The following is a 27,500-nucleotide window of genomic DNA, read 5'->3' as shown; positions in this document are numbered from 1 at the left end:
GGGAAATCCCGATGGGAAGGGCTGGAAAAGCAGGTATGGAGGAGCGCTGTGGGAATGCCCTGGCCGAGGTGGGGAAATAGTGGGAATTCGGGAATTCCGTTTTCCAGACTGCTGGAGCTGGAGCCAGGAGCTCAGTTAAGCTCTAGGAGAGCTCCCTGGCATCACTGAATCCACAAAATAGTGGGAATGAAGGAATTTCATTTTCCAGCCTATTAGAATGGGACCCAGGATCTCAATTTTAGGTGTTCCAGCTGCCTGGAATTGCAGCTTTACCTTCACCGACTCCAGAAAATACTGGGAATTAGATATTCCATGCTCATGTTGTCCCAAAATTAAACTGGGATGGTGTTGGCAAAATCTCTTCATAGATAATTACAATTATCAGCTGATTTTACTGGAATTTTTGTGTTTAAACTCATTTTATCAGAGATTATCCATGGAATTGATTCCTCTTATCCCCCCCAGCCCCGAAAAACCTTAAAAGCAGCAGAATTTCCAAAGCATGGAGAGAAATATTTAATGGAAAACAAACAAAAAAATGGATATAAAACCTTTTATCCAAGGAATTTAATAAAAACATCAAATAAAGAGCAGGAAAAGGGAAAGAGGGACAGCAGTTCCTGTATTTACATTATATTAAGAATAAATTTAATCAAATAAAACATCTCAGATTTTCAGGAATTCTTTCCCAAAGAGGGGTTTTTCCCAGGAAAGATGGAAGCAGAGGGAAAAATCAATTTTGTTTGGGAAAGAGCTCATCCAAAGCCTGGAATTTCCCCCAAATCATCATCAGCAGCTCATTAACAGCATTAATTAACAAAGAGCTCATTAATTTTTGCAGTGAATATTAATTAAGCAGCCATCAAACTCCATGGGAATTCCCACTGCTCTGTCCAACAGCTTAAATTCCCAAAAAAACTTCCCAATTTTTTGATTTTTGACTGAAATCTGATTTTTTTAAAACCATAATCTCCAATTCCCAGTGCAGATATCAACAAAACAATGTCATTTTATATTAATTTAATCTTAATTAATGTTACTTGATTTTTTAAAATTTAATTCCAAAAAGTTTTTCTGTAACATTTCAAATAAATTCTTCCCCACAGCTCCCTGAAAAAATTCCATTAAATTCCCAACAACTCTTCAGGAAGTTGAGAAAAACACTGGAATTGAGTGTGGATATTCCCAGGAGGACAAACATTCCTTGGAACCACCAAAATTCCCAAAATCCAACCTTTATTTGGGATTCCCTGGATCAGCAGCTGAGGGAAACAAATATTTAAGGAGTGTCCCAAATGGAATTGGGTGTGGAGGACAAACATTCCTTGGAATCACCATTCCCCTCCCAAAATCCAACCTTTAATTGGGATCCCCTGGATCAGCAGCTGTGAGGGCAATTCCCAGGAGATCAAACATTCCTTGGAACCACCAAAATTCCCAAAATTCGACTTTTATTTGGGATCCCCTGCATCAGCAGCTGTGAGGGCAACAAGGGAATAAATTTAAGGAATGTCCCAAATGGAATTGGGTGTGGAGGACAAACATTCCTTGGAATCACCGTTCCCTTCCCAAAATCCAACCTTTATTTGGGATTCCCTGGATCAGCAGCTGAGGGAAACAAATATTTAAGGAGTGTCCCAAATGGAATTGGGTGTGGAGGACCCAATTCCTTGGAATTACTGTTCCCTTCCCAAAATCCAACCTTTATTTGGGATCCCCTGCATCAGCAGCTGTGAGATCAACAAGGGAATAAATTTCAGGAATGTCCCAAATGGAATTGGGTGTGGAGGACCCAATTCCTTGGAATCACCGTTCCCTTCCCAAAATCCAACCTTTATTTGGGATCCCCTGGATCAGCAGCTGAGGGAAAGAAATATTTAAGGAGCGTTCCAAATGGAATTGGGTGTGGAGGACCCAATTCCTTGGAATCACCGTTCCCTTCCCAAAATTCAACTTTTATTTGGGATCCCCTGGACCAGCAGCTGAAGAAAACCAGGGAATATTCCAGGATCCTCCCCACCCAGAATTCCAGCTGGCTCCAAACCCACAAACCAAAGAGGAAAACTACCTGAATCCAGGAATTTTTTCCAGCAGGAAAAACCCCTCCGAGGAGCTGCAGCCGCAGGGACGGACGGAAAATCGCGAATCCCGACGATCCCCGCCGCTCGCTGGACCCTTCTTCCCTGGGATTTTTTTGGGGGGTTGGGAGGAGAACAGAAAGTTCTGGAAGAGGGGGAGGAAGCTCAGAACTCCTCGTGGACGTTGCGGGCGTAGTCCATGAGTTTGCTGCCGGTGAAGTACTCGCTGTACTTGAGGATCTCCTCCAGCTCCAGCTGGTGGTTCTGGTTCTCGTCGGCCACGGCGATCATCTGCCGCGCCTCGTTCAGCGCGTTGTGCTCGTTCATGGGATCCATGTATTCCTGGAAAAACGTGGGAAAACCACCTGGGACCAGCCCCGGCTGGGCTCCCAGAATTCCCACCCCAGCCCAAAGTGGGGTGAAGGTCTTTAGGAAGGGTTTCATGGTGGTTTGTAGGCTGCTCCCAAAGAAATCGGGGATTTTTTGGGGTCATTCTGTGAAATGTTTGTGGAATTTGGGCTCAAATTCCAGTTAAAAATGAAGGATTAGCAATTTGCAGAACCTAAAGTCTATTATTTTTCCTGGTTTCTAGGCTGGTCCCAAAGAAATCGGGGATTTTTTGGGGTCATTCTGTGAAATGTTTGTGGAATTTGGGCTGAAAATTAAACTCGGGATCGAATTCCAATTAAAAATGAAGGATTAGCAATTTGCAGAACCTAAATTCTATTAATTTTTCCTGGTTTCTAGGCTGGTCCCAAAGAAATGTGGGATTTTTGGGGTCATTCCGAGGAATATTTCTGGAATTCGGGCTGAAAATTAAACTCAGGATCGAATTCCAGTTAAAAATTAAGGATTAGCAATTTGCAGAACCTAAATTCTATTATTTTTCCTAGTTTCTAGGCTGGTCCCAAAGAAATCTGGGATTTTTGGGGTCATTCCGAGGAATATTTCTGGAATTCAGGCTGCAGATTAAACTCAGGATCAAACTCCAATTAAAAATTAATTTTCAGAACATAAATTCTCTCATTTTTCCTGCTTCTTTGGCTGCTCCCACAGAAATCCGTGATTTTTTTGGCTCATTCCAAGGAGTATTTATGGAATTTGGGCTGTAAATTAAACTCAAGATCGAATTCCAGTTAAAAATGAAAGATCAATTTTCAGGACCTAAACTCTCTCATTTTTCCTGCTTTCTTGCCTGTTCCCACACGCTATTTCAAAACGAAAATAACATGAAATTAACACAAAATTAAAATTCAATTAACACAAAATTAAAATTAAATCCAAATCTCCATTTTTTAAATTAAAGAAATGAGCTGTGAGTGAATTTGTGACGTTTCCAAAGCCGTGCTTTGGAATAATTGGCCAGAAAAGGCCGAGGATTCACCTCCAGCTCCTCCATGGTGACGATGCCGTCGTGGTTGGCGTCGATGACCTCCTGGAACTCCTTCCTCCTGTCCCTCACCCAGTCGTCGTCGATGTCCTGGGCCTGCTGGTTCTCCACCGTGCCCACGGGCAGGGAGATGAACTCGGACAGGGTCAGCTTCTTATCCCCGTCCTGGTCTGGGAGAAACACACGGGGGGTAACGGGGTCATTCGTGCCCGTGAGAAAAACACAAGGATTTACAAGATGTTCATTTAAATCCCATGAAAACGGGAATTTCCTCCTGGTCTGTGAAAAAACCAATCCCCTCCCAATTCCCACTTAAAAATGGGAATCCATGGGACTCCACCATGCAAAACCTTCCCGAAATGCACATAAAAACCAGGAATCCACGGATACAATTCCCAGGAAATGGCGGCTTACCCAGATCGCGGACGATCTCCTGCACCATGAAGTGCAGCACGCCCCAAATACCCACATAAAAACGGGAATCCATGGACAGAATTCCCGGGAATCCATGGAACTCCAGCAGACTGCTCCCTCCCAAAATCCACATAAAAATGGGAATCCATGGACAGAATTCCTGGACAATCCCAGCTTACCCAGGTTGCGGACGATCTCCTGCACCATGAAGTGCAGCACGCCCCAAATATCCACATAAAAACAGGAATCCATGGAATCCATGGACAGAATTCCTGGACAATCCCAGCTTACCCAGGTCGCAGACGATCTCCTGCACCATGAAGTGCAGCATGCCCCAAATACCCACATAAAAACGGGAATCCATGGAATCCACGGATACAATTCCCAGAAAATCGTGGCTTACCCAGGTCGCGGACGATCTCCTGCACCATGAAGTGCAGCATGCCGCGGCTGTGCTCGGGGTGCAGGAAGGACAGGAACTCCTGCTCACTCAGCAGCAGGTCCGGGGGGGGATTGTCCGCCTGGTACCAGCGATCCTTCAGGTTGTCCAGCACTTCCTGCGCTGCAACGGCACCCGCAGGGCTGGGACTGCATCCCAAAGGCTGCAACTGCCTGCCTCTGGGATTGCAGCTCATCCCAAACCCTGCACCCGCAGGGCTGGGATTAGATCCCAAACCCTGCACCCACACAGTTGGGATTGCAGTTTATCCCAAAGGCTGCAACTGCCTGGCTTTGGGATTGCAGCTCATCCCAAACCCTGCACCCTTTGGGACTGCAGCTCATCCCAAACCCTGCACCCTTTGGGACTGCAGCTTATCCCAAACCCTGCACCCTTTGGGACTGCAGCTCATCCCAAACCCTGCACCCTTTGGGACTGCAGCTCATCCCAAACCCTGCACCCTTTGGGACTGCAGCTCATCCCAAAGGCTGGACCTGCCCCCATCCATCTTTGGGATTTGGCACAATTCATCCCAAAGGCTGGAACTGCCCCCATCCATCTTTGGGATTTGGCACAATCACATTTTAAAATTTCGGTCGGAACAACCAAGTTTTAGGAATTTCAGTTGTCCCAATCCAATGTTTTAGGATTTCAGTTGTCCTAATCCATTTGTTAGGATTTCAGTTGCCCTAATCCATTTTTTAGGATTTCAGTTGCCCTAATCCATTTGTTAGGATCTCAGTTGCCCTAATCCATTTGTTAGGATTTCAGTTGCCCTAATCCATTTGTTAGGATTTCAGTTGCCCTAATCCATTTGTTAGGATTTCAGTTGCCCTAATCCATGTTTTAGGATTTCAGTTGCCCTAATCCATTTGTTAGGATTTCAGTTGCCCTAATCCATGTTTTAGGATTTCAGTTGCCCTAATCCATTTGTTAGGATTTCAGTTGCCCTAATCCATGTTTTAGGATTTCAGTTGCCCTAATCCATTTGTTAGGATTTCAGTTGCCCTAATCCATGTTTTAGGATTTCAGTTGCCCTAATCCATTTGTTAGGATTTCAGTTGCCCTAATCCATGTTTTAGGATTTCAGTTGTCCCAATCCACTTTTAGGATGTCGACTGTCACAGTAAAAAACCCAAAAATCACTTTTACAGTGCTTGGAGGAGAAGAAAAAACCCCTGAGGAAGTGGAGGATGAATAATTTGGTTTTCCTGCAGAAGGTTTTGGGGCTCAGGTGCAGACGTGAGGCGCTGACTCAGCAGCTCTGGGGTTCCTGGAATCAGCCCCAGGTGATTTCCCTGCACATTCTCAGCTCCTTTTTTCTGCATTTCAGGCGTTTTTGCAGCACTGGAAAATGTCAGCGAAGCAATTTGGAAATGACTCATCCCTGCAGGGAAAGGGAAAGGTGCAGGGGGATTTTACAGGAAACTGAAATGCTCTTTGAAGGGGAAAAACAGGAAAATTCCTCCTAAAAAATCCCATTTTCAGCGCAGATTCCGGTCGGGAGCAATGTGGGATTTGTGTCCTCTGAGTTCAATTTTTTGGGGGTTTTTGAATAAATTCATATTTATTTCAGAGGGAAAATGGGGAGATTGCCACTAAAAGTTGCAATTTTCATGGCAGATTCCCCTTAAAAATTGCAATTTTCAGGGCAGATTCTGGGCAGGAGCAATGTGGGATTTGTGTTTTCTGCTTTCAATTTTTTGGGGGGATTTTAGAAGAAATTTGAATTTTTTTTGAGGAGATTCCTCCTACAAATTGCAATTTTCATGTCAGATTCTGGGCAGGAACAATGTGGGATTTTTGTCTTTTGACTTAAATTTATTCTAAAATCCCCCCAAAAATTAACTATTTTTTAAGGAAAAAAACAATAAGATTCCTCTAAAAAATGTCATTTTCACACCAAATTTTAGGTGGAAAAAAAGCAGATTTTTTTTTTTAATTAAGGGGGAAACCAGGAAGATTCCTCAAAAAAAAAAATCTCATTTTCACAGCACATTTTACACTAAAAACTGCAGAATTTTTGGTTTATTATTTAACATTTCCCTCCCATTTCTATTTTCAGCCCCAGGTTTTAAGACCCAAATCCCCATTCTGCACTTACTTTCTTCATCTATTTTCAGCTCCTCGTTGTTTTTGATTTTCTCTGCAATTTCCTTCTCGTTGAAGCCTTTGCTTGCCAAGAATTTAATTTTGTATTCATCCCAAGAAACGTGACCTGCAATTGAGAACATTTCAACCTGAAATGATGAATTCTGGATTGAATTCTTCCAAAATCAGCAAATTTTCAAGTTTTTTAGTCCACCATCACAACCCCACACTGAATTTTAGGAATGACAACATAAAAGCTGTCACCTGATTCATTTTTGGGGTTTTTTAGCCATCAAATTTTGTAAAAAATTTGATTTATTCTCTTTTTTTTTTTCATTTATTTATGAAACAAAGAGCTGCCTGCAGCACATCCTTTCCTAAAAATCCAAATTTGGGATTCCCAGCCTAAATTTGATCCCAAAAATAAATTCTAGGTGCTAGAAGTGACTTAAAAAGTGATTTTTTTGAGGGAAGAAATGGTGATTTTACCATCCCCATCAGGATCCACAGCCTTGAAATGCATTTTGTTCTCCTCCACGGCCTCCTGGAAGTGCTCATCTGTTTTCTCCATGATCCAGCGCTGCATCTCCTTGGCACTGATTTTTTTATCATTATTTATGTCCACCCTGGGAGGAGAAACAAACAGGATTTCAGTCTGGAGGTCAGCAGGGAAAGATCTGCTTGGGTTTTACTTTAAAAATTGTTTTTTCCAGCAAAAATTCACAGAAAAATGAATATTTTTGATTCCCTGTGAGAAATAAGTGGCAGATCAGCTTTTAGTTCAGAATTAAATGTAAATAATTTAATTAATTTAATTAAATTTTGCAAGATTTAGGTTATTACTCATTGAATTTTTTTTTTTTACTGGAATTAAATTGTGGTTTTGAGGGAATTTTTCCTGATGGAATTTTGGGTCACTCCAAATTCAGAATTGGAAGCATTTTCTTCCAGACCTTGAATTCTCTCTCAATTTCTCTTTCCAAACCCTTTTTTTTTTCAAATTTAATTGAATTTTTAATTTTTTTACACATTTGAACATTGCACATCCATTTGTTCTCCATGAGTTTTCTGGAATTTCTTGGATTCAGAGCTGCAGAATTCAATTTTTCCTGATTAAAATTATCAGGAAAATCCAATCAATCCTCAAAATTAATTTAAAAATTACACTTCAAAACAAAAAATAAATCCAAATTTCTGCCACTTTGAAGGGATTTTTTTAAGCATGAAATAAATATTCAAAATATCACCAAAAAAATCAGATTTTATTTTGTTACCCTTTCCAATTCTATTTAAAGCATCCCCAACCCACTCTCTGTAATTCAAAATGTCACTAAAAATCAGATTTGATTTTGTTACCCTTTCCAATTCTATTTAAAGCACCTCCAAACCACTTTTTTTCAGAAGTCACACAAAAACCAGAGCTCAAAAGCCCCATTTGAGGCTGGCCTTTATCTGCTGCCATCACTCGAGTTGTTTTGATTGAAACTTGAATTATTCAAGATGTGATTTGCCTTGAAATGTCAACCAAATGTGAAAAAAGAGATAAACAGCCCCAAAAAACTGCAGATTTAGGGAGTTTCAATAGCACAGCTTCCACCGGGGAGAGGCTTCTCTCTTTTATTTATTATTTCTTCAATAATTACTTGAATGAAATTCTGTTGATTCAAGGCAAGGTTGGCAGCAAATGAAGCTTTGGAAGTTTATCCCCCTTGTGGTATTAATTGGAGGTGTTTTCATTAAGAAATGCAAATAAAGCCAATTCTGCCACCTGGTGTCTGAAAGTGCTGAAACAAAGCCAAAAAAAAAGGGAAGTTTATTCAAGAAAATGCTTGAATGTCTTAAAACTTAATATTTTTCCACCCAGTAAAGAAATTAATTACTTTTTTTAAAAAGCCATTAATGGAAAATAGTATCTTTCTATTTTCTAAAATTTCCAATTTTGAAATATTAAAACTCCAAATTTTGAACATATTAATTAAAATTCCCAATTCTGAAAACATTAAAATTCCCAATTTTAAAAAAGATTCATTCAAATTTCCAATCTGGAACTATTAAAATCCTTAATTTTGAAGATATTCATTTAAATTCCCGATTTTTAAACATTATTTATTTATATTGAATATATTTTTATATTTATATTTTATATTTATATTTTAATATTTTATTATCTTTTTAGCATTCAGTGAGTATCCTTTCAATATAATACAATATAATATAATATAATTAATATAATATAATATAATATAATATCATGCAGTCAGCTGCATTCCTGCCTTGGTTGGGGCATCCCTGCAAATGCAATCCTGACTCCCTGGGGAACCCAGGGCAGGAATATTGCAGGAATATTTCAGGAATATCTCAGGAATATTTCAGGAATATCTCAGGAATATCTCAGGAATATTTCAGAAATATCTCAGGAATATCTCAGGAATATTTCAGAAATATTTCAGGAATATCTCAGGAATATCTCAGGAATATTTCAGGAATATCTCAGGAATATCGCAGGAATATCTCAGGAATATCTCAGGAATATCTCAGGAATATCTCAGGAATATCTCAGGAATATCTCAGGAATATCTCAGGAATATCTCAGGAATATCTCAGGAATATCTCAGGAATATCTCAGGAATGTTTCAGGAATGTTTCAGGAATATCTCAGGAATATCTCAGGAATATTTCTCTGCCTGCTCTGGGGTCTCCTGACCCCGACCCTCATTCCTGGAGAAAGTTTCCTAAATTCAAGACAGACCAGAACCCACAAAAGTGGAAATGGATCACAGAGAGTGGTGTAGGTGTGGCACTGCTGAGACATTTAGGGTTTGGGATTCTGAGTGTGTGGGGATGGAGGGCACAGGGTGTGGGCCTGGCTTTCTTCTTCCTTCATCTTCCTTCTTCTTCTTCCTTCTTCTTCCTTCTTCTTCTTCCTTCTTCTTCCTGGGTTTGGGTGGCATTTTGTAATTGGGCAGAGAAGTTGCACTGCAGCTCTGTGGGATCAGTTATTGGGTTAAAGGGAAAAGTGCCAAAGTTTAGTCCTCAAAGACCTTGTAACAAGAGATTTTTGGCCATTTTGTGCCTTCTACCGAAAAGCTGCAGAACTCACAGCAGTGAGACTGTTCACTGATAAAAAATACTAAAAACCCGAGCCCAAACATGAACCAGCACCTCCAGCACCTCCAACCCAGACCCAGACAACCAACAATGGACCCACTTGGAGAAGATGGCCACGAGCTTCCTCCTGTTGCGGCGCGGCTGCGAGTCCTCCTCGAAGCCGTCGCGCTCCTTGCCCAGGAACACCTCCTGGTGGAACTCCTTGTTCAGGTGCCCGTCCAGCTCCAGCTTGACCCCGTTCAGGTGGTCGGGGGGCAGGATCTCGTTCTCCTCCCTGCCCTCCCCTGCCCTCTCCTTCAGCACCGAGTGGTTGGCAGGCCTGGCGTACACGTCCATCAGGAGGAAGATGAAGAGCAGGGAGAGGTACAGGGAGCCCAAGCTGCACAGGAAAGCTTGTCTTGACATCATTTTGGGGTTTTTTAATGGTTTTTTGTCCTTTTTTATTATTTATCCGCTGTTGAAATCACTCTGGGATCTAAAAGGGAAAAAGATAAAAGAACAATTCAACTCTGATGCAAAAGGTCACTGTGGGTTAAAGGATCTAAAAGGAAAAGAAGAGGAAAAACAAACTAAACTTCGAAGCAAGAGGTCATTAATGAGCATGTAAAAATTAAAATAATCTATACAAAGTATTCATAACTTGCTTATTTACATATAATTATATGTGCTTAACTTATTTGTATACATGTAAATAGATGTACATAAATTTTATATATATATATAGATAGATATAGGTACACAACTTATTTATATACATATAGGTAAATAACTTATTAATATATATATGTATATATATACATGTTTACATGTATACTTTAATAGATATGTATATATATATATACACAAGTGTGTATATATACCCTTGCATACATACAAACAAGAGTAAATTTAGAGAAACCTGCATAAAAATAGAGAAAATTTTAATGCCAGACATTAAAAAAGCATATTAAATAATAAATATATGGCATTAATAGGGGCAGATCCAAGAGAAAGCGGAGCTGGAAACACCCAGGGAACAGCGGCAGGGAGGAGCTGTCACAGAGCCACAAAATCCGAGTGTCCTGCCCTGGAAGTGACACACAGGGGCCATCCCTCCCAATTCCAGGGAAAAACAATCCCAAATCCTGTCACAGAGCCACAAAATCCGAGTGTCCTGCCCTGGAAGTGACACACAAGGGCCATCCCTCCCAGTTCTAGGAAAAAAATAATCCGAAATCTATCAGAGAGAGCGCCAAGGAACCCAATCCCCTTAGAGCCCTCAGAGTCCCCAGAACCCCTCAGGGCCCTCAGAATCCCTCGGAACCCTCAGAACTTTCAAAAACCCCCAAACACCTCAGAGCACTCAGGGCCCGCAGAACCCCTCAGAGCACTCAGGGCCCTCAGAGCTCCCAGAACCCCTCAGAGGCCTCAAAAACTCTTAGAGCCCTCACAGAGCCCCCCAAACCCCTCAGAGCTCCCAAACCCTCTCAGAGGCCTCAAAACCTCTTAGAGCCCTCAGAAACCCCTCAGAGGTCCCAGAACCCTTAATAGCATTCAGGGCCCTCAGAACCCTCAAAAACCTCCAAACCCCTCAGAACCCCTCAGAGCACTCAGGGCCCTCAGAACCCCTCAGAGCACTCAGGGCCCTCAGAACCCCTGAGAGCACTCGGGTCCCTCAGAACCCCTCGGAGCCCTCCACGATCCCCGCGGGGCTGCGGGAGGAGCCGCCCGCACTCACCGGGAGCCGCCCGGCAGGGAGCGGACACTGCCCCGAGCGCCGTGACGGCCGCGGGGAGGCTGAGCCGGGCCCGGCCGCCGCTGAGAGCCCCTCACGGCCCTCAGGGAGCCCGGCGCTGCCAGGGCGGAGGGAGGCGGGAGGAGGCGGATGTTCTGTCACTGCGCCGCGCCGCGGGAAGGCGCGGCTGCCATCTTAGCTGAGGGCACCGCCATTTCCGGCAGGCAGGGGCAAAGGGGAGTTTTCCTGGCGGTCCCGTCATTGTCTCCGTTGTTAACATGTTGATGTCCTGCTTCCTGGCTGTGTGTGTGTGGCTGTTTTCATTGAATTGTGGAATGGTTTGGGTTGGAAGGGGCCCTAAATAGCATCTAATGCAAATCCCTTGCCCGAGGCCAGGTTGGACACTGAGGCTTGGAGCAGCCTGGGGTAGTGGAAGGTGACCCTGCCCATGGCGGGGAATGGCACTGAATGGGCTTTGAGCGCATCCAATCTTTTTACCATTCCATGATTCCACGAACACGGCACGGCCAAAGCGCAGCGCCCAAACCCAAGATGGCTCCTGCTCGGACTCGCACGCCCTGCTCAAAGATGGCAGCGGCCGCGTCAGGCGCTGCGGCCTCCGCCTCTCCTCCCGCCCCTTCCCCCGGTGCGAGAACCGCCGGAGCCGCGGCCGGAGCAGGGACGGAACCGTGGAGAAGGCGGAGAGCGCGGGTAGAGCCATGAAACCTCCGCAGCGCGGCGGCGGCGCGCGGTGAGCGCTCCCGCAGAAGCTTTTCCCCTCCCGGTGGCCGTGCCGCCGTTCCCGCCTAAACGCGGCGGGCGTGGCGGCGGCGGCGCCGGCCGTGAGGGGCCCCGCGGCCATGAAGGCGCTGCGGCGGCTGAGCCGGCACCGCACCGCGCTGGGGCTCGGCGGGCTCTCGCTCTGCGCCGCCGTCCTGCTCTACCTCGCCAAGTGCACCTCCGAGGGGCTGCGCCCGCTGCCCGCGCCCCCCGCGCTCCCGCACAGCCAGCCCGGCCGCGGGGCCCGCGCCGCGCCGCCGGCCGGCCCTGAGGGCAGCGCCTTCGTGGCCGTGGTGGTGATGAGCGGCCCCAAGTACAGCGAGCGGCGCAGCATCATCCGCAGCACCTGGATGGCGGCGGCGCGGCAGGCGCCTCACGGCCACGTCTGGAGCCGCTTCGTGGTGGGCACGGCGGGGCTGAGCGCCGAGGAGCTGCGGAGCCTGGAGCTGGAGCAGAGCCGCCACCGCGACCTGCTGCTGCTGCCGGAGCTGCGCGACTCCTACGAGAACCTCACGGCCAAGGTGCTGGCCACCTACGTGTGGCTGGATGCGCACCTGGACTTCCAGTTCGCCCTCAAGGCGGACGACGACACCTTCGTGCGCTTGGACGTGCTGGTGGAGGAGCTGAGGGCCAAGGAGCCGCGGCGCCTCTACTGGGGCTTCTTCTCGGGCCGCGGGCGGGTGAAATCCGGCGGCAAGTGGAAGGAGAGCGCCTGGCTGCTGTGTGATTATTACCTGCCCTACGCGCTGGGAGGCGGCTACGTGATCTCGGCCGACCTGGTGCGCTACCTGCGCCTCAGCAGGGACTACCTGAACCTGTGGCAGAGCGAGGACGTGTCCCTGGGCGTGTGGCTGGCGCCCATCGACGTGAAGAGGGTGCACGACCCCCGCTTCGACACCGAGTACAAATCGCGCGGCTGCAGCAACAAATACATCGTGACCCACAAGCAGAGCATCGAGGACATGCTGGAGAAGCACCAGACGCTGGCCAAGGAAGGCAGGCTCTGTAAGGAGGAGGTGAAGCTCAGGCTTTCCTACATGTACGACTGGGGAGTGCCGCCCTCGCAGTGCTGCCAGAGGAAGGATGGCATCCCCTGAAAGCCTCGGCAGCAAGGCTCGGGGTGGCGGACTCTGCTCGCTGTTACACGGGGAGAATGCCATGAAAATGGAGTTCTTGCCTCAGTTTCTCCCTCAGAACTTTGGGCCAAAAGGCTTTGGGGTGCTGGCGTGGCTGGATTTAGGGATGAGCAGAATCCTGGAATCTGACTCCATATCCAAGGACAGACTTCCCAAATCCCAGCCTGGTGCTGTGGGTCCATAATCCCAGCAGAACTGAGAGGGAAGAGCTGCTAAAATTAAAATTTTGCCTCAGTTTCTCCCTCAGAACATTGGGAACAAGCTGTTCCCCTCAGGCACCGATCCCAAAAGCCTTGGGATGCAGGCCTGGCTGGATTTAGGGAAGAGCAGTTAATTGGAGTCAGGGGTTAATTACTCTTAAAAAGATTTTGCACGACTCATTCTGTCACTCCCTGAGAGCTGCTGACGTGGCATGGTTAGAGATGCTTAAAAAATCAAATCAAACAGATGCCAGCAGGCACAGCCAAAGGTCAGATGCCAGCGTTGAAGGCAAATAAAAGGTGGCAAAACACAAAAAGCAGAGAAAATCGGGGGCAGAGAACTGGAATGAAAAGCTGGAACAGATTCTGAGGTTGATTTGCTAAAGGTCATGCTAAGTTTTGATGCTGATAAGACTCAAATGAGGCTGCTGTTTATTGCCTGGCAAGGAAATGCCAGCTTGGCACGGAGGGAAGAGCCCAGACTGGGACCAGAAGATTCCAGAGGGCAGGAAAAGGGATCAGCTTTTCCTGGGAGAGCATTCTGGCAGAGAATGGAATCATTCAATCTATTCATTTATCTTTTTTTTTCTCTCTGAAAGGCAATGTACATAAATCACCTGGCACCCCCAAAGGGAGGTGGCTGAGTTTTGGCAGAAATTCAATTTATTCTTATTTTGGGAGAAGAGTTTTTGGCTTTTCAGAGCCTCCAGGTGTTGTTTTGAGCTCATTTCCCTCCAACATTCACTCAAGAACTCCCAAGACTTCAAATTTAGATTTATTTTAATACAAATGAGCAAGAATTGACCAGTGAGAGTTCAAAAACCATTTGCCCAGAGGTGGGGATTTAAGGTGTAAAAGTGAAATTTGTGTAGTCAAGAGAAAAATGTTCCCCCACCCTAAAAATTCAACTTGGAGAACACACTAAAAATCACATTTAGGTGCTCAAAGCTGAGGGAATTCCCTCCTCCTCTCCAAAAATCCCTTGCAGAGGAACTAAAATGGAATTAATTACCAGTGACACGTCCAAAATGGGGTTTTCCCCTCAGTGCTGCCTGCACCAACACAACCAGAGCTCAGACAGGACTCAGCCGTGCTTTCTGTCTCTCCAAACCCGGAATTCCAACCTTTTCCAGTGGCAGCTGCTCCCGAATTTCAGAATTTCCCGGTCCCCTGTGCCAGCTGCACCTCTGGTTTTTACTTTGGAAATGCAAAATTCCATTTTTTAAACATCTTTTTGTGAGGGTTTTTTGGTGTTTGTTGCACTCTGCACTTTCATTCCCATTCCTTTCCCTCCTTCCCAACTCTGGCTGGAAGAAACAAATGGCACAGAAAAATTGAAAAATAAAAAAAATGCCAATTTCTCTTTCTTTTCGCTTAGCAAAATTAGGAATTTTAGGAATTAGGAATACCAAAGGGATCAATTGCATTGTAATTTTATTATTTTGTTATTCTTGGTTTAATTCATTAATTACTGAAGATCAAAAATCTTCAGAAGATATTTTTATTTTGAAAACTTCAAGGCTTTTTGCCCTAAAACAAAACTAAAATCCTGCAAAAACTCGATTATTTTAGCATGTTCAACTCAATTATTATAATTATTATTCTAATAATTATAATTATTATTATAATGCATGCGTGGGGATTACCAGGGAGTATTTTTTCCCCAAATATCCTGTTCCAAAGCAGGAATTTTCCAAGATGTCAGCAAATCCCAGTTTTTTCAACATCCATTTGCCATCTGAGTTCATCAGTGTTGTCTGTATCGTGATGAATTACCTGTAATGTGAATATTTATTTATAATTATATTTATTTCTAATTCTTGCCTGTGTATTCTCTTTATTTCCCCAGAAAAAAATAAAAATAAATCCATTTATTCCCAGAATAAAATCCATTTTCCCATTATTTTATCCACCTTTACTCTTTTTTCCCAGAAAAAATTACAAATAAATCCATTTATTCCCATAAAACATAAATTTTCCTATTATTTTATCCACCTTTACCCTTTCTTCCCAGAAAAATTCCAAATAAATCCATTTATTCCTATAAAATATAAATTTTCCTATTATTTTACCCATCTGACCCTTTTTTCCCAGGAAAATTCCAAATAAATCCATTTATTCCCAAAATAACATCAGTTTCCCCATTATTTTATCCACCTATCCCCTTTATTTTCCCTGGAAAATTCCACCTGGGAAGCAAAATCAAGTGAGGATGAGGCCAAATTATTTCAAAACTAATTTTTCCCCCTTGATTTCCTTGGAATCTTTAATCCCCAACATTCCAATATTTTTTACATCAACTTCTCTCCAAATCCAAACATTCCACCCTCAAACAAAGGTCTCAAACTTCCCTCAAAAATGAAAATAATCCGATTTTTTTCCCATAAATAATTCGGGATAAATTTGGGGTTTTGCTGTTGAAGCTAAGGGATCCTTTTGGAATTTATTCCCGGATTTTGCTGCCTGTCCCAGGCAGTCGCTAGATGTCACTCCAAGCCTTTGGAATGTGAATTCCTTAAAAAAAAAAAAGGAATTTAACTGTCCACACCCAGATGTTTGTGACTAAAATCGGGCGGCGTTCTCTGATTTTAAGATCAAATAATTGGGGAAAAAGGGAAAGGGGTTTTCCAATTAAAAAATGGAATTATTGAGGATGGAGCCACCGTGTTTTTCCGTGGAATCCATGGAAAATTGATGTGGAAACCTTTGAAAAAGCCCCTAAAATACAGGGAAAAGTAATAAAATTATCAACATTTAATTAAAATCATTAAAAAACATTCCTGGATTTTTTTATGGAGCAACTCAAGCCAAAATCCCAGTCCCTGTGTCCCCTTTTAATCTGGAATTTTTGGGGTTTCCTCAGCTGAAAATCCCACGGATTTGAGTTGGGAAATTTCATTTTCTGAAGGATTTTAATTCCCAAACCTGTCCATGTGGGACCCCTGCTCCAATTTTTTTTTGATGATTAAAAACTGTAGGATTTAAAAATTCTTATTAAAATTTATTAAAAAAATTACACTCCAGCAGTTCCCAGGGGATTTTTTTCTGGGATTGGGAACTAATTCCTCTTTATTTTCAAAAGGAAGATTCACCTGGATTGGATGCTGGAATTTAGGGGAAAATTGGAATTTTGTTATATTTGAGGAACTTCTCATGGAAAACATGGAAAAATGTAGAAAAAATGTGGAAAAATCTGGGCACTGCTCCAAATTTTGAGGAAAACAGAAATCCATGATCCCACAGGTCCAAAGAGCTCTGGGGTGCCAAGGCCACCACAGAGATGGACCCCAAAAAGTTGGGACTGAGGCTGAAGAACCTCTAATCATGGGGGAAAAAGAAGAAAAATTGAGATATTGCTCCAAGTTTTGAGGAAAAATGAGGAAAAATCCAGACACTGCTCCAAATTTTGAGGAAAACTCAGAAATTCATGATCCCACAGGTCCAAAGAGCTCTGGGGTGCCAAGGCCACCACCAAGGTGTCCCCAGAAAGTTGGGAATGAGGCTGAAGAACCTCTAATCATGGAAAAAATTAGAAAAAACTGCTCCAAATTTTGAGGAAAACAGAAATCCATGATCCCACAGATCCAGAGAGCTCTGGGGTGCCAAGGCCACCACAGAGATGGACCCCAAAAAGTTGGGACTGAGGCTGAAGAACCTCTAATCATGGGGGAAAAAGAAGAAAAATTGAGATACTGCTCCAAGTTTTGAGGAAAAATGAGGAAAAATCCAGACACTGCTCCAAATTTTGAGGAAAACAGAAATCCATGATCCCACAGGTCCAGAGAGCTCTGGGTGCCAAGGCCACCACCAAGGTGTCCCCAAAAAGTTGGGAATGAGGCTGAAGAACCTCTAATCATGGGGAGAAAAGAAGAAAAATTGAGATACTGCTCCAAGTTTTGAGGGAAAAATGTGGAAAAATCTGGACACTGCTCCAAATTTTGAGGAAAACTCAGAAATCCACGATCCCATGGATCCAGAGATCTCTGGGGTGCCAAGGCCACCACCAAGGTGTCCCCAGAAAGTTGGGAATGAGGCTGAAGAACCTCTAATCATGGAAAAAATTAGAAAAAACTGCTCCAAATTTTGAGGAAAACAGAAATCCATGATCCCACAGGTCCAAAGAGCTCTGGGTGCCAAGGCCACCACAGAGATGGACCCCAAAAAGTTGGGAATGAGGCTGAAGAACCTCTAATCATGGGGGAAAAAGAAGAAAAATTGAGATATTGCTCCAAGTTTTGAGGAAAAATGAGGAAAAATCTGGACACTGCTCCAAATTTTGAGGAAAACTCAGAAATCCACGATCCCATGGATCCAGAGAGCTCTGGGGTGCCAAGGCCACCACCAAGGTGTCCCCAGAAAGTTGGGAATGAGGCTGAAGAACCTCTAATCATGGAAAAAAAATTAGAATAAAATGAGGAAAAGTTCAGGCACTGCTCCAAATTTTGAGGAAAACAGAAATCCATGATCCCACAGATCCAGAGAGCTCTGGGATGCCAAGGCCACCACAGAGATGGACCCCAAAAAGTTGGGAATGAGGCTGAAGAACCTCTAATCATGGAAAAAATTAGGAAAAACTGCTCCAAATTTTGAGGAAAACAGAAATCCATGATCCCACAGGTCCAAAGAGCTCTGGGTGCCAAGGCCACCACAGAGATGGACCCCAAAAAGTTGGGAATGAGGCTGAAGAACCTCTAATCATGGAAAAAATTAGAAAAAAATGAGGAAAAGTTCAGACACTGCTCCAAATTTTGAGGAAAACAGAAATCCATGATCCCACAGATCCAGAGAACTCTGGGATGCCAAGGCCACCACAGAGATGGACCCCAAAAAGTTGGGAATGAGGCTGAAGAACCTCTAATCATGGAAAAAATTAGAAAAAAATGAGGAAAAGTTCAGGCACTGCTCTGAGTTTTGAGGAAAACTCAGAAATCCATGATCCCATGGATCTAAAGAGCTCTGGGTGCCAAGGCCACCACCAAGGTGTCCCCAGAAAGTTGGGAATGAGGCTGAAGAACCTCTAATCATGGAAAAAATTAGAAAAAAATGAGGAAAAATTCAGACACTGCTCCAAATTTTGAGGAAAACAGAAATTCATGATCCCACAGGTCCAAAGAGCTCTGGGGTGCCAAGGCCACCACCAAGGTGTCCCCAGAAAGTTGGGAATGAGGCTGAAGAACCTCTAATCATGGAAAAATGAGGAAAAATGAGGAAAAATCCAGACACTGCTCTGAGTTTTGAGGAAAACTCAGAAATCCACAATCCCACAAATGCAAAGAGCTCTGGGTGCCAAGGCCACCACCAAGGTGTCCCCAGAAAGTTGGGAATGAGGCTGAAGAACCTCTAATCATGGAAAAAAATAGAAAAAAAATGAGGAAAAATCCAGACACTGCTCCAAATTTTGAGGAAAACTCAGAAATCCACGCTCCCAAAGAGCTCTGGGGGTGCCCAGCAATGCCCAGAAGTTGGGAAGGAACATCTCCTGGTGGAAAACCCCAGTTCCCACTCTCTGGTGGTCCCCATCACTCCCTGCTCCCCTGACAGCCACAATCCCAGGAATGCGATGACAAATCCCTGTTTATTTTCCACTCTCCAGCCCTGGCCAAGCGGAGCAGCTCCCACAAAGCACAAGATCCACGGGGAACAAAAAAAAAAAGGCTGGAAAAGGAATAATTCCTGATTTTGGAAGTGAAGGAAGACGCCGTCGTTGCCGCCGGTTGATCGATGGATTTGGGGTGGTGCCAGAGGGTTTGGAGTCATCCCAGCACAAACCACTGGAAAAAAACATTTATCCAGAGCTGCTGCTGCCCGGGACAATTCCAAATATTTACTTTAGGTGTTGATTTTAGGGAAGGACTCGAGCCAGGCTCATGGATCTGGATGTGCCAAAATCCCGAGGCTTGAGGTGCTAGGAGCTGGAATTTGGGGCCAATCCTTCTGATTTTATCTTGGGTAATTATTTCTCCTTCTTTCCATGCCCTGAAACCACAAAAATGAGTGTGCTGCTCACCCTTGGGAATGTGCTGGGCTGGACCCGGCTTTGCTAAACTCAAATCCCAGACTGGGATTAATTTTGGAGGTTTTTTTGCAGTTTTCTGGGTGTTTTTTTTTTCCTGCTGGGATTTGCAGCTCCAGAGCTCTGCAGATCCCACTGTCCCTTCCCAAATCCTGCTGCAAAAAACATCAGGAAAATCTTCAGGATTTTCCCAATTTGAGGTGCTGTGCACAACAACTTGGAAAAAATTTAATTGTTCTGCTTTGCTTTATCATTGCCTTTAATTCCATAGGGATTCCTGGCTAGGAGGAAGTTCTGGGGTTTTTGTGGGGTGGGAGTCACTCAGCTGCTCCCTGGAATCTTGGAATTAAGGCTGGAAAAATCTTCCAAGATGCAAATACAGTCCCCAAGTGCCACATCCAGGGGTTTTTGGGGTGGTGATCCGCAGGTTTTTGGGATGGTGATCCACAGGTTTTTGGGATGGTGATCCGCAGGTTTTTGGGGTGGTGATCCACAGGTTTTTGGGATGGTGATCCACAGGTTTTTGGGATGGTCATCCGCAGGTTTTTGGGGTGGTGATCCACAGGATTTTGGGATGGTGATCCACAGGATTTTGGGATGGTGATCCGCAGGTTTTTGGGGTGGTGATCCACAGGTTTTTGGGACACTTCCAGAGATGGGGACTCCACCATTACCTGGGCAGCCCATTCCAGTGGCTGGGCACCCTTTCAGGGAGAAAATATTCCCAAAAATCCAACCTAATCTTGGCCTGGTGCTGTGGATCTATAATTCCAAGGGAATTGAGTGGGAAGAGCTGCTAAAATTAAATTTTTGCCTCAGTTTCTCCCTCAGAACATTGGGAACAAACAATTCCCCTCAGGCACCGCTCCCAAAGGCTTTGGGATGCAGGCCTGCCTGGATTTCGGGAATTGCAGTTAACTGGAGTCAGGATTTCTGGAATTTTCCACTCCATATACAAAGACAAACTTCCCAAATCCTGGCCTGGTGCTGTAAATCCATAATTCCAAGGGAATTGAGGGGGAAGAGCTGCTAAAAAGGAATTTTTGCCTCATTTTCTCCTTCAGAAATTGGGCCCAAGGCTTCGGCATGGAGGCCTGCCTGGATTTCGGGAATTGCAGTTAACTGGACTCAGCATTTCTGGAATTTTCCACTCCATACCCAAAGACAAAATTCCTAAATCCTGGCCTGGTGCTGTAAGTCAAGGGAATTGAGTGGGATGAGATGAAAAAAAGGAATTTTTGCCTCAGTTTCTCCCTCAGAACATTGGGCCCAAGGCTTCGGGATGCAGGCCTGGCTGGATTTCGGGAATTCTGCCTGATGGAGCCTGGCTGGATTTCGGGAATTCTGCTTATCTCCCACTTTATAAAATTCCACCATGGCTCCTGAAAAGCTCCACGGGCCGTGGCTGGGAGGTTTCTGAGGACAGGGAGTGGGATAAGAAAACAATAAGTGGGATCCGATTTCTGCGGAGCCGCGGGAGGAGATAATTGGAGTCTCCAAGAGCTGCTGATAAGATCAGCCTCGGTTGCTATTTTCAGGCTCAGACAGCAGGGCTGGAGACACCGAAATAAATCCTAAAACCTGAGCTGCAGGCGCCCAAAGAGCTCTGTCTCCAAGGAAATCCATAAATATTGCAAGGTGTGGGATAGCCAGGCCTGGCATGGTTTCCCTTGGGGCACCTCAGGGGAAGGACTGAGGGGAAAAGGAGGAATTAAGGGGGAAAATCACTTTTTTAATTCCAAGAGGGAATTCCCTCCTTTTAAAATTCCCTCTTTGAATTAAAAAAGCTGCAGTTCCTGCTGGGATAGAGGCAGGGAATAACCAGAGCAAAGGGAAGGAGGCTGGAAAAGGAATTCCTGAGTGGAGTCAGCATCTCCTGACCCTGATGGGACCTCAAGCATCACCTGGGTGAAGAGAAAATAAACCTGGATTAGAAAAAAATGGAAAGGGATTGATTCCAAACTCAGGATATTCCCTAATTCCATGATCCCGGGTGTCCCAGTGCCCCCATTCCTTGAATTATCCCTGGTTTCGCTGGTGGGGAGCACTCAGCCCCTTCCCTGTTTTGGACAATGCTCCCAGGTGGGATTTTGGGGCACCCCAGGTGGGATTTTGGGGTGTTCTGGGCTGGGATAAGGGCTGAACTCTGATCCTGTGGATCCTCCCAGCTCAGGATATTCCCTAATTCCCTAATTCCCTGATTCTGGGTGTCCCAGTGTCCCCATTCCTTAAATGATCCCTGTTTTCCCTGGTGGAGAACACGCAGCCCCTTCCCTCTTTGGACAAAAGGTGGGATTTTGGGATGTCCTGCAGGACCAAGATGGGAACTGATGATCCCATGGATCCTCCCAGCCCAGGATATTCCCTAATTCCCAATTCCATGATTCTGGGTGTCCCAGTGTCCCCATTCCTTGAACGTTCCCTGATTTCCTGCAGGACCGGGATGGGAACTGATGATCCCAGGGATCCTCCCAGCTCAGGATATTCCCTAATTCCCTAATTCCATGATTCTGGGTGTCCCAGTGTCCCCATTCCTTGACTGTTCCCTGATTTCCTGCAGGACCAGGATGGGAACTGATGATCCCATGGATCCTCCCAGCTCAGGATATTCCCTAATTCCCAATTCCATGATTCTGGGTGTCCCAGTGTCCCCATTCCTTGAACGTTCCCTGATTTCCTGCAGGACCGGGATGGGAACTGATGATCCCATGGATCCTCCCAGCTCAGGATATTCCCTAATTCCCAATTCCATGATTCTGGGTGTCCCAGTGTCCCCATTCCTTGAACGTTCCCTGATTTCCTGCAGGACCAGGATGGGAACTGATGATCCCATGGATCCTCCCAGCTCAGGATATTCCCTAATTCCCAATTCCATGATTCTGGGTGTCCCAGTGTCCCCATTCCTTGACTGTTCCCTGATTTCCTGCAGGACCGGGATGGGAACTGATGATCCCATGGATCCTCCCAGCCCAGGATATTCCCCACGGGGATGGAAATTCCAGGAAAACGCCCCCATTCCTTGACTGTTCCCTGCTTTCCCCGCAATCACGGGGTGATGCCCGGTGCCCCGCAGCCCTTCCCGCAATCACGGAGTGTTTATCCCAGCACTTCCCCGTCCCCGGGAGCTTTTCCATGCTTTTCCATGCCTTTGCAGACATCAAACAGCTCCTTTCCCTTGGCTTTTGTCCGTGAAATGGGCTGGAACAGCGGCTGGTAAACAACTGCATCAGCAGCCCTGAGGGCGATTTAAAAGCCAGGAATTTTTGGGGTTTTTTTCCCCCCCCCTCTCCTTTTTTAACGCTTTAAATCCAATATTTTTCCACAGCTTTGCTCGTTCCCCTCTCTGGTTTTGCAGAGCAGGGAGGGGAAGGTGAGGAAAATACAAAATTCAGGAGAGAAATTGGGATGAAATGATCCTTAAGGGATTCTTGGGATCACCTGCAGTGTTGGGAATTCACATCCTGCCCTGGTTGTGAATGGGGTTAAATGGAAATAGAAGGAATTTTTTCCCTATTTTTTCCTTTTTCTGGGCAAATCCAGAACAGTCCAATGCACAAGGAGAATTTTATTGGGGAACAACAGCACCCAGGTGGTTCATGGCTGGATTTGGGGATCCTAAAGGGCTTTTCCAACCTTTGATTCCCAAATTTGGCACCCTCAAGAACACAGCCAGGAACCCACCTGGATTCCAGCAGGAACTGGGGAGGATTTTAACATTCCTGTGCTTCTCCTTGGACATTTTGGGACTCAAAACTACCTGGCAGAGCTTTTTTCCTCTCATTCCCATAAAGAAGTGGGAATTCAGAGGGAAAATCCTGTGTTTGGGGGCCTGGGCAGGATATTGAATATGAATTAATTCATTCTTTGTAATTCTGAATATATATATATAAGCTATATAATATAATAATATATATAAGCTATATAATGTAATAATATATATAAGCTATATAATATAATATATATATATATATAAGCTATATAATATAGTAATTCTTTATATTAATATGAATAATTTTGCCAGACAAATTTTTTCAGACCCAGCCTCTTCTCCTTTGCTTTCTGCAGGCCAGAGTCCCAAAATCCCATTTTTCCATGGCTCTGAGATGGGGGATTCCGGCTGGGAAGTGGAATTTACCCCACATTTATCCACCTCATCCCTAAAACCATCTCCGCAGCACCCTCCTCCCTCCCTCCCTCCTCCGGGGGTGATGAGCACTCGGGGAATGTTGGAGAGCGACCAGCTAATTGTCGCTAATTGTGAACCGCACTAATTGGGATATTTGGGATATTTAATCCGCGCTGCTGGAACCATCCCGGGCTGCTCCATCAAAGGCGCCAGTGTCACAGGCACAGAGGAGCGTTTGATGGCAGGGGCTGCTGCGGGGCTGGCTCCAGCCTGGCTGGGGGAGAGCGGCTATTAGGGAATTAACTGCAGCTATTAGGGAATTAACTGCAGCGGGACGGGGCGGCGGCCGGGGGCTCCGCGCTCCCGGGGAGCGGGGACCGGGCTGGGCTGGCCCTGCACCCCCGCGGGGACGGGATCACCGGGGCTCCGGGCATTGAGACTTCTGGGACCCACTGGGGAATGGGGCTGGGATCCATTGGGAAAAGGGGCTGTGATTTATTGGGAAAAGGGGCTGTGATTTATTGGGAAATGGGGATGGGATCACCGGGGTTCCGGGCATGGAGACTTCCCGGAATGGAGGGGGGCTCGCAGGCACTGGGGAGAGGGGCTGGGCTGGCCCTGGACCCCCGTGGGGACATGGAGACTTCTGGGATCCACTGGGGAATGGGGCTGGGATCCACTGGGAAATGGGGCTGGGATCCATTGGGGAATGGGGCTGTGATTTATTGGGAAATGGGGACGGGATCACCGGGGCTCCGGGCATGGAGACTTCCCGGAATGGAGGGGGGCTCACCGGCACTGGGGAAAGGGGCTGGGCTGGCCCTGCACCCCCGTGGGGACGGGATCACCGGGGCTCCGGGCATGGAGACTTCTGGGACCCACTGGGGAATGGGGCTGGGATCCACCAGGAAAGGGGCTGGGATCCGTTGGGAAAAGGGACTGTGATTTATTGGGAAATGGGGATGGGATCACCGGGGTTCTGGGCATGGAGACTTCCCGGAATGGAGGGGGGCTCGCAGGCGCTGGGGAAAGGGGCTGGGATTCATTGGGGAATGGAGATGGGATCTCTTGGGAAATGGGGCTGGGATCCATTGGAACATGGGGTTGGGATCCGTTGGGGAATGGGGCTGGGATCCATTGGAACATGGGGATGGGATCTGTTGGGAAATGGGGCTGGGATCCACCATGAAAAGGGGCTGGGATCCACTGGGAAATGGGGCTGGGATTTACTGGGAAGTGGGGCTGGGATCCATTGGAACATGGGGCTGGGATCTGTTGGGAAATGGGGATGTGATCCATTGGGAATGGGGATGGGATCCGTTGGGAAATGGGGCTGGGATCCACTGGGAAGTGGGGCTGGAATCTGTTGCGGAAAGGGCTAGGATCCGTTGGGAAATGGGGCTGTGATTTATCGGGAAACGGGGCTGGGATCTATTGGGGAAAGGGACTGGGATCAGTTGTGAAAAGGGGCTGGAATCCATTGGGAAAAGAGACTGTGATTTGTTGGGAAAAGGGGCTGGGATCCACTGGGAAAAGGCTCCCTCATCCATTAGGAAAAAGCTCCATGATCCATTGGGAAAACAATCCATGATCCATTAGGAAAAGGCTCCACAATTGATTAGGAAAAGGCTCCATGATCCATTGGGAAAAGGCTCCATGATCCCTTCGGAGTACCCAGCCAGTCCCAGGGATGGGGTTTCCCTCTTGGATTTGGGATTTGGAGGGGAATTTTTGGGATTTTGCCTGTGTAAGACAAACACCCCGAGGCCGGGAACATCTGGAAGGCTCTGATTAGTGGGAACATCTGCTCTGGGTGTCTGGATTCCAGATGGGAGAAAACAGCCTGGAATTCCATCCAGGAAATCCAGGAAAACCAGGAGATGTGTCCTGGTGGGAGCTCTGAGCAAGGAGCTGAAAACCAGAAAGAAAATCTTTAAAAAAACCCAAAATTCCACCCAAAAACCCCCAAGAAACCCACAAAAAAATCCCCAAAAGGAAAAGGGATTCCTTCAGGGAAACCAAAGGTTTGGGAAGGAAAAGGAATAAACCCAAATATTGGGATTTATTATTAATGCAATGATCAATTATTTGTGCTCCCAAAGTGGGATTTTTGGAGGGAATTTTGGTGTTTTTATCCACAAAAACAAATGGGGCAGCTGGACTTGGATGTGATCCCACAGCATCCCAGCAGAATTCCAGCCTCATCCTGCAGGGAATGAGGGAAGGAGGGATTGAGGGAAAGGTTTGCAGCAGAAAAATCCCAAAATCCACTTTAGGACAATGCCAGACCCTGGATTCCCTGGAGAATCCCGAGGCCGGGATTTAAATCCCCCCTGGACACTTTTCCAAGGATTTTCAGCTGCTTCCCTGAGGAATTCCCTGGAATTCCATCCCAGCTGAATCCCTTTGGGATCCCAGCACAATTCCAGCCCCATCCTGCAGGGAATGCGGGAACCAGGGCGAGGTTTGCAGCACAAATCCCAAATGCACCTGGATTCCCTGGAGAATCCCACGGCAGGGATTTAAATCCCCCCTGGACACTTTTCCAAGGATTCTCAGCTGCTTCCCTGAGGAATTCCCTGGAATTCCGTCCCAGCTGAATCCCTTTGGGATCCCAGCACAATTCCAGCCTCATCCTGCAGGGAATGCGGGAACCAGGGCGAGGTTTGCAGCACAAATCCCAAATGCACCTGGATTCCCTGGAGAATCCCGAGGCCGGGATTTGCAGCCCTGAACAGGAACCTCCAGACAAAATAAACACCCGGCAGGGAATATTTATTTTAGGCACATTCCAGACTCTCCATTTCTGGCAGTTCCCACTTCTCCTGGAATTCCACTTGACAGATCCTTCAGCGCCTGCCCGGCAGCTCCGGCTCCTGCCCTGGGGGACTTTTCCACTTGGGATTTGCACACACAGGTCGAGATTTGGGAATTCACACCTGGGTTTGCACACACACAGATGAAAGTTTGGGAATTCACACCTGGATTTGCACACACAGATCAATATTTGGGAATTCACACCTGGATTTGCACACAGAGATGAAAGTTTGGGAATTCACACCTGGATTTGCACACACAGATGAAAGTTTGGGAATTCACACCTGGATTTGCACACACAGATCAATATTTGGGAATTCACACCTGGATTTGCACACACAGGTCGAGATTTGGGAATTCACACCTGGGTTTGCACACACAGATGAAAGTTTGGGAATTCACACCTGGATTTGCACACAGAGATGAAAGTTTGGGAATTCACACCTGGATTTGCACACAGAGATGAAAGTTTGGGAATTCACACCTGGATTTGCACACACAGGTCGAGATTTGGGACCCAGAATTCTCCAAACTCCCCCAAATTCCCCCCAAATTCCGACCCAGACCCTGGAATTCCCAGGAGCAGGAGCAGAATTTTCCAGGGATCTCTCCCAGCCCCACACCCAGGGATCAAAGTGAGGTTCCAGCTCTGGAATTGGGCCCCAATTTTTGGGTGGAAAAACTCCCAAAATATCGCAGGGAATGCCCACGTCCCCCTCACTCTTGGATTTTCCTTTTGCACTTTTGCTTTCCCATTTTTTTCTCTTTTCCAGGTTTTATTTTATTTTTTTTGGGAATCCAATACCCGTGACCGCCCCGCGCCTCCGTCCCCTCGTGCTCTGCAGATCAAAGGGACAAAGGAAAATCAAAGCTGGGAGGAAACGAAAATCAAACCCTGGAAACAACAAAAAAAGGGAATTTTGGGAGAATTCCTGCGCTTCTGCTCCCGTCCCTGACTGCCCGGAAAATGTCCCAGAGGGAGCAAGGCCCGGGATGGGGGAGCTGGCTCGGGTTTGGGATGAAAAGGGAGCTTGGGATCGGGGCATTTGGGGTTGGGGGAGTTTGGGATTTGGGATTGGGGGGAGTTTGGGATTTGGGATTGAGGGGGAGTTTGGGATTTGGGATTGGGGGGAGTTTGGGATTTTGGGGGAGTTTGGGACTTTGGGATTGAGGGGGAGTTTGGGGTTCTGGGAT

General features: G+C 46.1%; 2 protein-coding genes across 4 annotated transcripts; one reads left to right on the top strand and one right to left on the bottom strand.

Moving 5' to 3' along the window:
- Positions 1 to 492: 492 nt before the first annotated feature.
- SDF4 (stromal cell derived factor 4) lies at positions 493 to 11,431 on the bottom strand. 3 transcript variants are annotated; one of them, XR_010350030.1, is made up of 8 exons: positions 11,238 to 11,431; positions 9,621 to 9,995; positions 6,902 to 7,038; positions 6,426 to 6,539; positions 4,286 to 4,444; positions 3,463 to 3,638; positions 1,833 to 2,420; positions 493 to 1,580 (listed from the first exon to the last, which is right to left on the bottom strand). XR_010350030.1 is itself a non-coding variant. In XM_064396875.1 (7 exons), exons 2-7 carry the CDS (start codon positions 9,926 to 9,928, stop codon positions 2,244 to 2,246), a joined length of 1,071 nt encoding a protein of 356 aa, XP_064252945.1. In that variant the 5' UTR covers positions 9,929 to 9,995; positions 11,238 to 11,431; the 3' UTR covers positions 493 to 2,243. The 3 variants fall into 3 exon arrangements, 1 of the variants encoding a protein (XP_064252945.1); XR_010350031.1 differs by having other exon boundaries at positions 1,955 to 2,420; XM_064396875.1 differs by having other exon boundaries at positions 493 to 2,420.
- A 412-nt stretch (positions 11,432 to 11,843) lies between these two features.
- On the top strand, positions 11,844 to 15,172 carry B3GALT6 (beta-1,3-galactosyltransferase 6). The gene has a single exon (XM_064396876.1). It carries the CDS (start codon positions 12,095 to 12,097, stop codon positions 13,109 to 13,111), a length of 1,017 nt encoding a protein of 338 aa, XP_064252946.1. The 5' UTR covers positions 11,844 to 12,094; the 3' UTR covers positions 13,112 to 15,172.
- Positions 15,173 to 27,500: the final 12,328 nt, after the last annotated feature.

The sequence above is a fragment of the Passer domesticus genome, chromosome 22 (genome assembly GCF_036417665.1).
Source record: "Passer domesticus isolate bPasDom1 chromosome 22, bPasDom1.hap1, whole genome shotgun sequence".
Lineage (NCBI taxonomy): Eukaryota > Metazoa > Chordata > Aves > Passeriformes > Passeridae > Passer > Passer domesticus.
The sequence above is the reverse complement of the archived record's forward strand: the minus strand, read 5'-3'. Positions and strand labels throughout refer to the sequence as shown.